Source organism: Brachionichthys hirsutus, chromosome 19 (genome assembly GCF_040956055.1).
Source record: "Brachionichthys hirsutus isolate HB-005 chromosome 19, CSIRO-AGI_Bhir_v1, whole genome shotgun sequence".
In the NCBI taxonomy this organism is placed as follows: Eukaryota; Metazoa; Chordata; class Actinopteri; order Lophiiformes; family Brachionichthyidae; genus Brachionichthys; species Brachionichthys hirsutus.
In genome coordinates, this window is record NC_090915.1 from 2004445 (window position 1) to 2017356 (window position 12912).

Consider the following 12912-nt stretch of genomic DNA (forward strand, 5'->3'; position numbering starts at 1 on the left):
AGCAACACGGTTCTGCAGTTGGTTCTGTTTCCTGCAGACTTCTGGATCCTCCTCGGATCCTTTTCCTTGAGAAAGGATGGCGCTGTAGTTTTTAAGGTGCTACTTTCATGTGACAGAACTTCAAAGCAAGCGAGTAACCTATTGGTGCTGGTTGGGTTTCATTTAACGGCTGCTCTGATTCTGGACTGATCGGGATGTGAGTTGTGGAGCACTCACCCTCCTCCTTCATCACCATCGTCATCGTTGTCGTCGACATGAATGACGCTCTGGATCATGTTTTCACGCTCGGTCCGGGTTTGGTGCCGGACTGAGAGTTCTTATTATTCTGTTTTCAATAAAAACACGACGACGTCACAAAATAGAGCAAATAACCGGATCATCTTGTTTAAAAACTGCAAAGTCACATTATCAGTCTTATTTGTGAAGGGCTCTAAAAGACGAAGCTGCTTTTTCCATCCCGGGGGAATCAGTTCTGACAACAAGGCGACCCGGTCCGTGGATTTTTCCATTTGCCTTTCCAGAAAGAACGAGGAGAGACGTTTCTGTCGCTTTTATTCTTCAAACGTCTTTTTGGGAGCGCATTTAGCAGTAAAATGAATAAATGAATTTGCACAAGTGTTTACTCTCACACCTATTATTTCAAATCAAATTGAAGGGGGGGGGGCTCTAATATTTGTGTGTATGCTATCGGGATGATGATTTACGAGCGCCGCGCTAATCAAAAGGTTCCCACAGCAGTTTGAACTCGCCTGAAGCCCGGAGGACTTTAGTCAGAGCAGCAGAACGCCGACTTTGTTCTCGTCCTTTCTAAGGATGGATGCTTCAGAATTATCCGATGCACAAAGAACACGAAAGACAGAATCAGACGCTGACTAATTAGATTTTTATTTACTCCTGGATTGACGTCTGAAAAAGGCACGTTCGTGAGAACAAAGGTTCCTTGTCTGCAGCAGAAGCTGCCGGATTGTGGTTTGGAAGCCTGCAAGAGGGATGAGAAGAACGAGTGGGAAGACATTCCTGCATTCCAGGAACTATCCCAGATCTGGAAGATTTAAAGCGCTGAGATAACAAATAGTAATAATAATGCTGCAAACGTCCACCTCGTCTTTAATTTAATGCATTGTCCTGTTTCAAAGCAGCCTTGAACAAAATTGCAAAATATAGCGCAGAAAACCTGCAGCATGTGGAAAAAGTAAAGGGCGTGCAAAACAGCAGTGCGTTTTGTGATTCAACCAATTCGGCGTCACATCAAAGTCGCTCGGAACAGAATCCAAATTGTAAAGCGTCGTCGCTCATCGTGCGGGCGCAGCGCCGCAGAATTAACATGTAAATTATGATTGTTTGTTTCGCTCCGGGCTAACGCAGGTGAGGAAAGGTGAGGCCTGCCCCCCCTCGCCCCCTCCCTCGCCCCCTCCCTCCATTTTTGTCTCCAGCCTCGCACCAACTCCATGAAAGCTGTGGGGCGTGAGGAATCTGGATTCTGTTGAGGCCTGCTCCCCTGAGCTGACGAGTTGGTGTTGGAGTCCTTCCGAGGAACCGAGTCCTCTTGGTGCAGTGTGAAAGCACCCCAAGTGCCCTGATTGTGAAGGCAGAGCCTCGAAGCGGCGCCTTAAAGTCAGCAGAAGGGCAGAAAGACCTTCTCGTGTTTCCCTTTCATGTGAGATAAAGCTGCGGTTTGTTTTTCACAGCGGCGCAGAACAGAGTGTGAGTTCTGTTTACAGAGGCGGCGGCGAGTCAGGAAGACGCGACGGTTCATTTCAACCTGAACCAACAAACACCGTTCGTGTCTGCAAACACCGGACCCGTTGAAAGTTGAGCGGCGGCGATGTTGACAGCGTAAAGACGGCGGGAGCGAGTCGGGCGAAGCGGCCGCATGTTTGCACGTCTTTTCTGAAGTTGTGACAACACTAAACTCCAGGACCGGTTCGGCCTCCGGTGCGGGAAGCCGTCCGGCGACGGCGAGGAGGAAGTTACTGTTTAAAATACCGTCAGATATTAAAACAAGAGAAGCGTAGAGACGCCAGAGAACCAGGACCAGAACCGGAAGGATCCCCGTCGGGGGAACCTTTACGCACGAGGCGGCTCGAGTTCTGCCTCCACGCGACCTCTGTGATCGCATCCTGCAGAAACTCACGGCGTTCCCGGGACTTTTCCACGCTCTCTGTCCCGAAGCCTCAGACGGAAATGTCAGTCTGAAATGTGATTGGTGCATGAACTGTTTAGATCAGGGGTGGGCAAACTTTTTGACTCGCGGGCCACAATAGGTTCTAAAATTTGACAGAGGGGCCGGACCAAGAACAGATGGATGGAGTATTTGTGTGAGTGAATATAAATGACACATTAAAGCTATTGCATTAAAGGATTTGGCCTTTTACAGGTAGCATTACAGGGAAAAGGTCAAATGAATGAGGTTTAATTATAATAAAATTTTATTTAATGATATAATTTGGATAAGTTTTGCGGGCCGCATTAAAAAGACCAACGGGCCGCATATGGCCCCCGGGCCTGGGTTTGCCCATGTCTGGTTTAGATGCTGCTACGTGAGTCCTGCAGCATGTTCTGGAATCCGGCTGGGAAAGCCAGCAGGAACACTCGGGTTGAGGCGGATCCGGACCTGCTTCCAGCGTTCTGGTCCCGTATTTAGGACAAAGTGGATGTTCAGGGATGACAGGAAAATCTACAGTCAAATGCTGAAGAGGAGGGGCCGCGACGCTCCCGGGAGCGTTCCCGGGAGCGCTCCCGCCTGATCCGAGAGCAAATGATTGATTTCCTCTTCAATGCCAAACAGGTTAATGATAAATGCTCCTCGGGGAAACAGCCAGCACATTCCTTGATGCTGTTTTCCTCCGCTCCCTGGGAAAGACCAGCGGCTGTGGGGTTTGGTCACATGACCCGAGTCACTCATGACCTCACGCCACAAAGCTGACCTGAGCTGCGATGGAGGGCCGGTCAGTTCAGAGATGCCACTTTTCCCAGGCTGACTTTTCAATCAATCTGACTTTTGAGAATGAAATATTGTTTTTTGAAATGCGCCAAGGAGAAAGGTCACCTGGAGGAAGGGGGAGGAGCTCACACGAAGAAGTTGGCGCACCCGCTAACGTCTGAGCTAACGTCCTGTTCTCAGACGTGTTGACGGACCACAAACGGCAGAACAGTCGCTCTGCTGCAGCTTCCTGACAAACATTTACATATTTGTTTGCTGTCGGCGGAGAAAACGATCAAAAATAACGTTCGGCATCAAATGACGTTGAAATTGTGTTTGTTTGCAGCTCAGAATTAAAAGCTTTATCAACTTTAAAATGGAGAAAGTAAAAAAACAGAGAATGTTTTTTGTTTCTCTCTCAACATCTTGAACTGAGTCAGTGAAAAGTTGACAAGGCAGGAAACGTCTGTGGAAGGTGTCGATACCACAAGACACACGTGCACGTCGGTGACGTGCACGTGCGTCCATCGGCTGGCGAACCAAGCCGAGTCCATCCTGTTCGTGCCGTTGCTTCGCCCACGCTAAATAATCAGACGCTTTAACGAAGCGATTGTTCTACTGGTGGCATGCAAAGAAAAGAAGCCCCAAAAATGTGCAGAAATATTAAGAATAAAATGCTCTCAAGTTGCACCTGTTCGAACCCAATCTGTAAGGTTTAAGCAGCATTTTAACTTTTAAACAACTCATTAAACCACTTTATAAATACTTAAATGCTTTTTTTGTGTGAGCTAAGGTCACATTCTTTCCATAAGAAGAAGAGAAAAGCTTTTTATTGAACATGATGAAAGTACATTTCCACCCAAACAGGCCCCCCTTGGCACACATTTTGGAGGTCGGTGCCCCGGCCACCAGTCTACACTCCGTGTTTCTGTCTGGGCCGGTAGCCGCTGCCGCCAAAATGTCTTGTCAGAAGTGGGATTCGAACCCACGCCTCCAGAGGAGACTGCGACCTGAACGCAGCGCCTTAGACCGCTCGGCCATCCTGACGACTTGTGAGAGCGCGGATATAAGATGTATGGCAACGGACGACAAGAGAATAAACGTGTCTGAAACAAACTTCGCGCTGAGGCAGCAGAAGCGCGCAAACCGCGTCCGGGACCGGGACCGGGACCGGGGCCGGGGCCGCGCACCGTCTGTTGCGCGGCTTCTGGAACCAGAACAAGAGCTTCCAGGTTCTCTGCCCCAACATGTTGGGATTATTTCAGCCTCTTTGTGATTGGAATAAACCCGCAGAACGGCATGTTCTGTGTTTGAACAGGAACATGAAGGCATGAAAACAAACAGGCGCGCCGTCGAGCCCGGATTCCTGAAAATGAAACGTGCACGATTCGGTAGCCGCGCGCCGGATCAAATGATTCGGTAGCTGCGCGCCGGATCAAATGATTCGGTATAGCTGCGCGCCGGATCAAAGGCTGAACGGTTTGAAATCAGGAGATTTTTGGAAGGAAAGAAAAACCCGCATCATCATTTTAAATGAGAGAAGCGCGTCTCCTCTCTCAGCGGCAGGAACTCCTCCAACATTCGATCATAATGATCGATCGTTCAACGATTGGACATCTTGTCTTTCTTTGCTGAGGTCAAAGGAGACGCGGCGGGGACGTCCTGTAGACATAAACGCAGTGGCCGTGGTCTTCCTCCCGTGGTCTTCCTCCCGTTCAGCGCGGCGCGCGTTGATTTACGCGCAGAGGAGGAGCCGCCTCCATCGCGCCGTGGAGAGAGTTTCCTGTCAGTCGTTTGCGCGACAGCGGCGCGGCGACACGCAGCTGCCCAGATGCGCGCAGAGACGAGACGTCTCTGTCCTCCAGGCCGCTCATGTCCTCATCATGAACTTTGGCGCATTGTGGACTTTTAAGACGGTGCGTAAAAGAGAGACATTTGGAGATTGCGCATCGATGTGAATTGTCGCGGCTTCGGACGTGGAGAAAGTTGGATTTTTGGCTGCGCGTGAAAACCATGACAGAACTCTCCGTGGGCATGAACTCCACGGCAGCGACGGGCAGGTTCAAAGCGCCCACCATCCCGGCCATCATGTTCATTTTCGGGGTGGTGGGGAACGTCGTCGCCATCGTGGTCCTGCGGATCTCGCGGAAGGAGCAGAAGGAGACGACCTTTTACGCGCTCGTCTGCGGCCTGGCGGTGACGGACCTGCTGGGCACCCTGCTGGCCAGCCCCGTCACCATCGCCACCTACGTGAAGGGCTCGTGGCCGGGGGGCGCGCCCGTGTGCCAGTACGCGGGCTTCGTCCTGCTCTTCTTCTTCTTGGCGCAGCTGTGCATCGTGTTCGCCATGTCGCTGGAGAGATACGTGGCGATCAACCACGCGTATTTCTACAACGAGCACGTCAACCAAAGAGTGGCCGCGCTCACGCTCTTCGCCATCTACATGTCAAACATGGCGTTCTGCGCGCTGCCCATCCTGGGGCTCGGCCAGGTGAAGCTCCAGAGCCCCGGGACCTGGTGCTTCATCGACTGCCACAGCGAGCGCGCCACGGGCGCCGCGTTTAACTTGATGTACGCGTGCGTCAACGCCGCCATCGTGCTGGCCACCGTCATCTGCAACGTGCTGGTGTGCGGCGCGCTGATCCTGATGCACAAGCGGTTCATCCGCCGCACGTCGCTGGGCACGGACCGGCGCGGCGTGGCGGAGCTCGGGCGCAGGCGCAGCTTCAGGAGATTAGCCGCAGCGGAGATCCAGATGGTGATCCTGCTCATCGCCACCTCCGCCGTGGTGCTCGTCTGCTCCATTCCGCTGGTGGTGAGTGCATGCTGGGAACGATTTCACCGGCGATTCCTCTCTTTTCTGTGCGTAAAAGTTTGTTTTTTTACGCGCGCGGATCTTTCACGAATAAGCAAAATTCACGAAACGTAAATGTCATTTAAACTGAAGTGAGATGATCGCGTTTTACGCACGACGGCCGCGCTCCAGTGTTGCATCTTTACGGTGACGCATTGCCCTGACACGCGTGACATTGTTCACGCGCACCGTTCCTGCGTGTCAGCTGTTGACAAAAACAGATGACAGTTTAGATCTTAGTGTCGGAACGGATTTGGCATCGGATGTCGGGGGCGGCCAAGGATTGGCTGACAGAGCGACGGTTCCCAGAGTGTCGTCACGCAGGTTGTCACGTGACATGGAGCTTCTCGTTGGAATGTGGTCAGATCCCAGAAAGGTCATCGACCTTTTATGAGAGCTACGTTTACTGGCCTCTTTCCTCTTTCATGTATCTGGACGCGTGTCTTTAGATCTCACCGCTCCGGCCCGGTTCGTATTATAGGATGAAAATAAACAGCCGTCTCCCTCTCGTAAACGGAGACGAGACGGGTCGGCTCTTGCAGAACTATTCCTCCACGTTTTCTGAAGACGAGCAGCTTCATCACTCTCCTTTTCTCTCCTGTGCCACCAGCTGAGGATCTTCGTGAACCAGCTGCACAGAAACCAGAAAGAAGAGCCTCTGGGGTTGAATAAGGACCTGTTCGCCATCCGGATGGCCTCCATCAACCCCATCCTGGACCCTTGGATCTACATCCTGCTCAGGAAGACGGTGGTCCTCAAGCTACTGGAGAAAATCAAGTTCCTCTTCTGCAAAATGGGCGGGCGGGGGCGGGGAACCGGGGGCCAGTTCGGCTGCCACGACGCTCACTTCACCTCCTCCATCATCTCCCGGGACTCCCCCTCGCTGGTGTCACACGAGTTACAGGAAATGGCGAGCACATCACAGATCTACCTGTACCGGTCTGAGGGGAACCACAGGACGTTCCAGGCCCCCCCGGGGGTGGAGGAGCTCAAGGGGGGGTTCTTCCAGACGACTCTGGGGGACGCAGCTCCAGGCAGGCTGCTTGCAGAGCACCCCAAGGACTCGGCGCTCCACGTGACCTTCACGGACGAGGTCAAGAACACAGCAGAGATGCATATGAGATAGGAACCAATGGGAGCGCTGCGCTGGCGGGAGGATGATGATGATGATGATGGAGGATCCCACATCATGTACATACGCAGTGAGATCAAAGCGCTCCGGACCAGATCTTTGTTCTGAGAACTGAAACCGGGCCGTCGTTATCTTTATCTTCTCTACGAGAAGGTCAACAAAGGTCAAGGCCATTTGTAAAGTGGTACAAATAAACGTTATCGATTAGAAATAGCTTTAATGTCAAAGCTGGTAGAATCGCGGCGTCCTCCAGGTTTCACCGCGGCGCCGCCCGACGCCGGCCCGTTAGGCGCTCTCCTGAAGTAACGCCTCAATAAAGCAGGACTCTCATCTCACCTGAACGGAATCATCCAATCGGACTAATCAGGCTTCATAGGCAGATTAAGAAAGAAAATGAAAAACATTATTTCCTGCTTACGTTTAAAGATGCCGCCGTTTAGCGAGATGGATCTTAACAGGATTCAGACGTCGCTCTGAGGGCCGATATCAGTTTATCGTGTTCACATTTCAATGTTAAAATGCCGATGCTGTACCAAACTCATCAATAAAACGGAACCAGTAAAGGTTTGCTCTTTTGAAGTTTGACGCTGTAAATCACGAGGTTTGGGGTGACAGTGAAGTAGGCACGTCTGCAAGTTCAGCTATTTAGATCAATAAGAAGAGGAAAATATAAAGTAATATAATCTAATAATATAAAATATTTACTTGAAGTAATCAATGGATGGCTATTTGGTTGACTTTTGAATCCAAATTGCAGGAAAACCAAATTTTCCAGGATCTCAAATGTGAATTTGTTGCTTTTTAATCGTTGTAAATTGAATTGTTTGAGATTTATTTGCCGTTGAAGCATTTTACGGCGCAGATTGTAAACGCGTAATAAACAAAGGTCTGCATTGATTGATCGTGGCTCCGCTCTGATGATGGAATCGGTCCATCCTTAATTCATGAGTCAGATTAAAGTCGGATTAAAGTCGGCCTGCTGAATGAACAGGATATACTGGATGTGAGAGGAAAAGTGTTTCCTTTAAAGCCGTCTTCAAATAAATATCTGCACCATCACTCTGGCGTTTTCCTGCAGCCGTGGCGATGATGTCACACTTCGGACCGGTAGTCCGGCGATGTCGCCGAGCTCACCTGCACGCAGCTGCTTCTCCGCTCTCCAGAAGGCTCCCAGCAGCAAGTCATCCATGATGGATGAGAACATCCCAAATGTCTCCAGATCAAATTTAGCATCTTTCTTTTTTCCCGGATCACTGATTACATCCGTGCGTTTTTGTTTCTGTCGAATCCAGACTTCTTGAAACGGGAACACCAACCAAATCGCCAGGTGTCATGGCAACCGATCTGGTGAACACTATCTTACGATGAGTAGCAATAGAAAGGATTCGGGGGACGGATGATGAAATATGAAAGTTCCTCTTCCTTCTCTAGACGTGTAGAGAAAAGTGTTTCGGACTGACCACAGAAAAATGTCCAGCATGACCCGACCCGGTTCGTCTCTCACCGGACCTCCAGCGGTATCATAAATAAAGAGCTGCTAACGTTAAAGAGACAGAAAGCCAAACACGCAGAAGTTTGGTCGGCGTTCACGGATTTGTTTTATTCACACGTCTTCCATAAATAAGGCCAGACAGAACTTTAGCGTCCTCTCGCTTTGACGTACTGCTCCTCCGCTGACGTCGCCGTTTCCTGCGAACCTTCCCCGGTGACGACGTTCCTTACATTCCCTTCAGCGTCCACGATCACCGTGGTCTTCCTCAGCTCCTCGTAGCGCGTCTGTCGGTCGGCGACGGCCTCGCAAGCGGCCAGAACCTCGTCCGACTCAAAGTCATAGTCCTGCTCCAGCTCGGGGGCGTTGAGGATCTGCCTCTGGGCCTCCTCCTCTTGTCGCGTTTTCTCCGCCTCTGCCGCGTGTTGCTTCTGCAGCCTGTGAGCCCACGCCAGGTCCTCCTGCCACAGGGGGCGCTCTGACGGACACAGGTGGACCGCGATCTGGAAGGACCGGACGGCCTGCAGGGACAGCAGCACAAGACGAGGACTTAAACATCGGTCGATAATGTAGCTCCGCACGCTAGCCCAACGTTAGCGCACGGCGCGCCTCACATCTTCGCTCAGGAACTTTTTCCGCAGCGTCATGTTTGATTGGAATTTTGCATAATTCCATGTCATCAGTCTCCGCATGAGAACGCACATCAAGTCAACAACTTTTAACGGGTAAACCGCTCCGTCAAGTTCAACCGCCGCGTCAGCTTTTATTCCGAACGTCCTCCCTGAAGGACAGAACGTTCCCGCCGGCCGATCAACCGCTTCCCTGGATAACTGTGGCCGGAATGACTGGAATGAGAAGCTGAGAGCTGTTTACAGAAAAATAAGGGATACATTTTCATGTCTGCTTCTCTTCTCCAGAGAGCAACACCAAGATGAAATGAAATGAAGGATGCAGAAGAAGAAGAAACGTCACCGCCTGACATTTCTGAAAAGAGGCGCCACGCAAACACAAAGCGCTAAAAACACGACTCGACAAGTCTCGCTAAAAATAGAGGGGCCTTCTATTCAAACTTTTGGTTTGATCTCAACTAACTCTCATCACTTCCTGTTGTTGCTGCCGACGCCGTAGGACAGGTCGCTCGCCCTGGGAGGGATTCGCCGTGGCGTTTGCTCGGCTATAACAGAATATTTGGGATCAGCAGGTTCGGTCGACCCGCAGGTCGCAGCATGTTCACGGGTAATTTAAGCAACCGTCCGAGCCCCGGGCGTCTGGCAGGCTCCGAAAGAGAGACTTCTCTTTGCTACACAAGATTCCTCTCTGCAGGCGGTGTGTGTGTGTTTATATTTGTGAGCGAGTCGTTCTCACCAAGTCCACCTCGCCCAGGTTGAGCTGGGCGCGGCCCAAAGTCTGCCAGCCCACCCACCAAAGGGGGCGGAGCTTCACTGCCATCTCCGCCTCCTTGACAGCGGGGAACACTTCCTGCAGAATGGTGAGGACCTGGGAAGGAGATCAACACGGATAAAAGGCTTTGAGTCTGTCTGTGGCTTCATTTCAATAAAGTTTTGATGATTAAAATTTAAAAAAACAAAGAAAAGGAAACTTATCCGTGATCGGAACTTAATGAGAAAAACCAAAGGAAGAATATCAGGCTCAAAACGAACGGAGTTAAATCGGAGGAAAGCGATGAGGGGAAGTAAAAGAACCGCAGCGGCCCAAAGATCCTCTAATGGGGGAATGTGAAGAGCCCCTCCTCCAAGATAATGGACGCTAATAGGTTAGCCGTGCTAAATGTTTGTATTCAAACACACTGGGCCGAAGTATTTTTTAAAAAAAGCCTGTGTTTACGGAATGATTCACGTCGTAGCATTAGGGGGGGGGGTCCTCTTTGTGGTGGCTATTCCAGACGTGGTCTTCTAATCATTTCCTTCTCAAATATCATGTAATGGATGATGCTGCATTACGTCCCCCCGCCCCCCCCCCCCCCCCCCCCGAGATGTGAACGCTTCTGGCTGTAAGAAGAGGGATTTTATTGCGTTGGTAAATAAATCAGAAATATTAGAGATCTCTGTTCATCGTCCGCCTCCTCTCGCCCCCCCCCCCCCCCCCGCCAACTCCCCTCGCCGTCTCCCCTCGCCCCCGCCTCCTCTCGCTGCTCAACTCGCCCCCTCCTCTCATTTTTAAAGACATTTAGAGAACAACAACAAAAAGAGAAGTAGAAGCTCAAATACAAAGAAAACACTTAAAGACACAGATATCGACCGGCAGAGGAGGAAGTGAGAGGGGGGGGGGGGTGGGGGGGGCAGATGAGGACATTGAGCTTTAATGCCTTAAAAATGAAAGCTGTTGGGAACATGAACTCGATGATGTCACCTGTCCGGCGGGTCGATGCGGACGCTGAGTCATCCCTGACGCGCTGCACAAACTGGGACGGCAGCTGTGCATACTGGTCTGATGGGGGGGGGGGGGGGGGGGCCATAAGGGAGAAAAAGACATCCTACAAAACCGGTTGGAGCGTCCGCCCGATTCGTCAGAGTTCCTCCCCTGTATGCGGAACGCTGTCACGTGTGAACCGTGTGTCATCACGGCCAGACGAAACGCGTTTAAGTCCTTCGACAGGAAATGAGGTCCGAGCCGAACGCCGCGAGGCTCCGGACAATGCCGTCGGGAGGAAATGGGGCGAACGGGTACCTGAGACTTCATCTCGTACAGGTCCGGGTTGTCTGGGGTCAGCTGGACGGCCTCGTCCCACTTCTTAATGGCCTCCCAGTGCCTGCGGAAAACACACACACACACACACAACGTGTTTGTTTATGGCATCACGAGCCGTCAGCTGGCTGCTCCTCCGCACTGGGCGAACCTCGCTAATTTACAACGGTTCGCAGATCCGGCATTTACAGATACTATCTGTTCCTCCTCCTCCGGGAAATATTGATTTGAGAATTATTCTAATAGGCAGACAGCAACAAAGACCTGGAGGTGGACGCCGTCTCTTTTAGATTATTTCCGAGCTTCTGAAGAGAGATCATTCACACTGATCGGTTAAGATGCTTGTTCTGCATCCGGAACCAGGATCAGGCCTGAGATTGATCAGTCCAAGAGGAGGGCGAGGAAGAGGAACTGAGGTGCGGGGGGGGGGGGGGGGGGGCAAAAGCAACGGAAGGTTCATGTGAGGAAATGAAGCAATAAGTGATGAAACAGTTACACATGAGATGGCACAAACTCATGAGTCTCTGTGTAAAAGGGGAATTTGATCACAGACGGGAGGTTCTCAATCACAGCAGGAGCATCTCAACCTGCGTAACGGCGTGTGACGTCACAGGAAGGCGTCGCCGGCGGCCAGACATCCCAAACCTCTGAACAGCCATTAGGGATCACAGTTCATTTCCCCAGCAAAATCCACTTTCCACACGCTAATCCGATTACTGTGGTCACCGAGGTCAGACATTACTGGCCATAGAGTTGGGGGGGGGGTCATTATTTAACCAAAAAGGTTCAACTGTAATGACAGATAAATATTAGATAACAGTTCTTAGAGGAATTCTATTTTGTTTTGGTGTTAAAGTCTTTATTATTTAGAAAAATATCAGATGCAATGCTGACAAAAGTTTCCATTAGAGAATATTTTTATTAGGCTCGATTTAATTTCTACAGAAATGGTTGTAGACCCCGCAAAGAATCAATAGATACATGATTTATTATAATTAATTATAAACCTGTTGATGGCGCCTCTGAATGACATTAAGATTTACGCTGCAGGTGAAGCTGGGCTTTGCAATGGCGCCACCTTGTGGACGTTTTCTGACATCACATGCAGATTATTTTTGGTAAATGTCGGTTCCTTTATTTATACATTTCACAGTTGATAAAGCTTTATCATAAATTTGATTTGCATTCTAACCCCCGGGGAGGTGCGCCGGTCCGGGCCTGTAACGCATCCCTCACCTGCCTCGCTCGGCTAGCTGCTCGCCCTCCTCCCTCAACCTCCTGCTCTTGGCTGCGCAGTCCTCCTGCAGAATCTCCCGGCGTCGTTTGATGGATTGCAGCCAGTCCACCTCCTCCTCCCGACCTCCGCCGTCATCTTCAGCCTTCTCGGCTTCGAACTGGTGCAGCGCTGACTTTGAAACCTTCTCGCCAACTTTCCTCTTCCAGCCAAATGAAGCCATCCTCCACCCGAACCCGAACCCGAGACGAGCTAGCTAGCTAGCTAGCTTAGCGTTAGCTTGGGGCGAGCCTGTTCGCTAACACTTCCCGGAGCCCGGGACACTTAAAGTGCGTTTGCCGAGTCAAAGGTCGCTCATGAGTCCCGTTATTTTTTAAGACAATAAATTACGCTCGGGAGGGAAGGTGCGCGTACAGCATCTCCGCTTTCCGCGAGTTTAAACGGACAAGCTAACGGAGGCTAATGTTTGGCCACATTTTGGTAATACGTCAGATGTGTGACCCGGAAGCTGCGAGCATATTTACATTAACTCTTAAAGAGACACGAACACAATTCAAATTCACCTCTGCTTACGA

The 12912-nt window shown here is 50.9% G+C and overlaps 2 protein-coding genes and 1 non-coding gene across 3 annotated transcripts; 1 reads left to right on the forward strand and 2 right to left on the reverse strand.

Moving 5' to 3' along the window:
- Window positions 1-3887: 3887 nt before the first annotated feature.
- Window positions 3888-3970, reverse strand: trnal-cag (transfer RNA leucine (anticodon CAG)). The gene has a single exon. It is a non-coding gene; the product is annotated as a tRNA-Leu (tRNA).
- An 804-nt stretch (window positions 3971-4774) lies between these two features.
- Window positions 4775-7957, forward strand: LOC137908154 (prostaglandin E2 receptor EP4 subtype-like). The gene is made up of 2 exons (XM_068752509.1): window positions 4775-5737; window positions 6387-7957. Exons 1-2 carry the CDS (start codon window positions 4937-4939, stop codon window positions 6900-6902), a joined length of 1317 nt encoding a protein of 438 aa, XP_068608610.1. The 5' UTR covers window positions 4775-4936; the 3' UTR covers window positions 6903-7957.
- A 534-nt stretch (window positions 7958-8491) lies between these two features.
- ttc33 (tetratricopeptide repeat domain 33) lies at window positions 8492-12852 on the reverse strand. Its single transcript, XM_068753091.1, has 4 exons — window positions 12340-12852; window positions 11086-11167; window positions 9763-9894; window positions 8492-8918 (listed from the first exon to the last, which is right to left on the reverse strand). Exons 1-4 carry the CDS (start codon window positions 12558-12560, stop codon window positions 8547-8549), a joined length of 807 nt encoding a protein of 268 aa, XP_068609192.1. The 5' UTR covers window positions 12561-12852; the 3' UTR covers window positions 8492-8546.
- Between the last annotated feature and the right edge of the window lie 60 nt (window positions 12853-12912).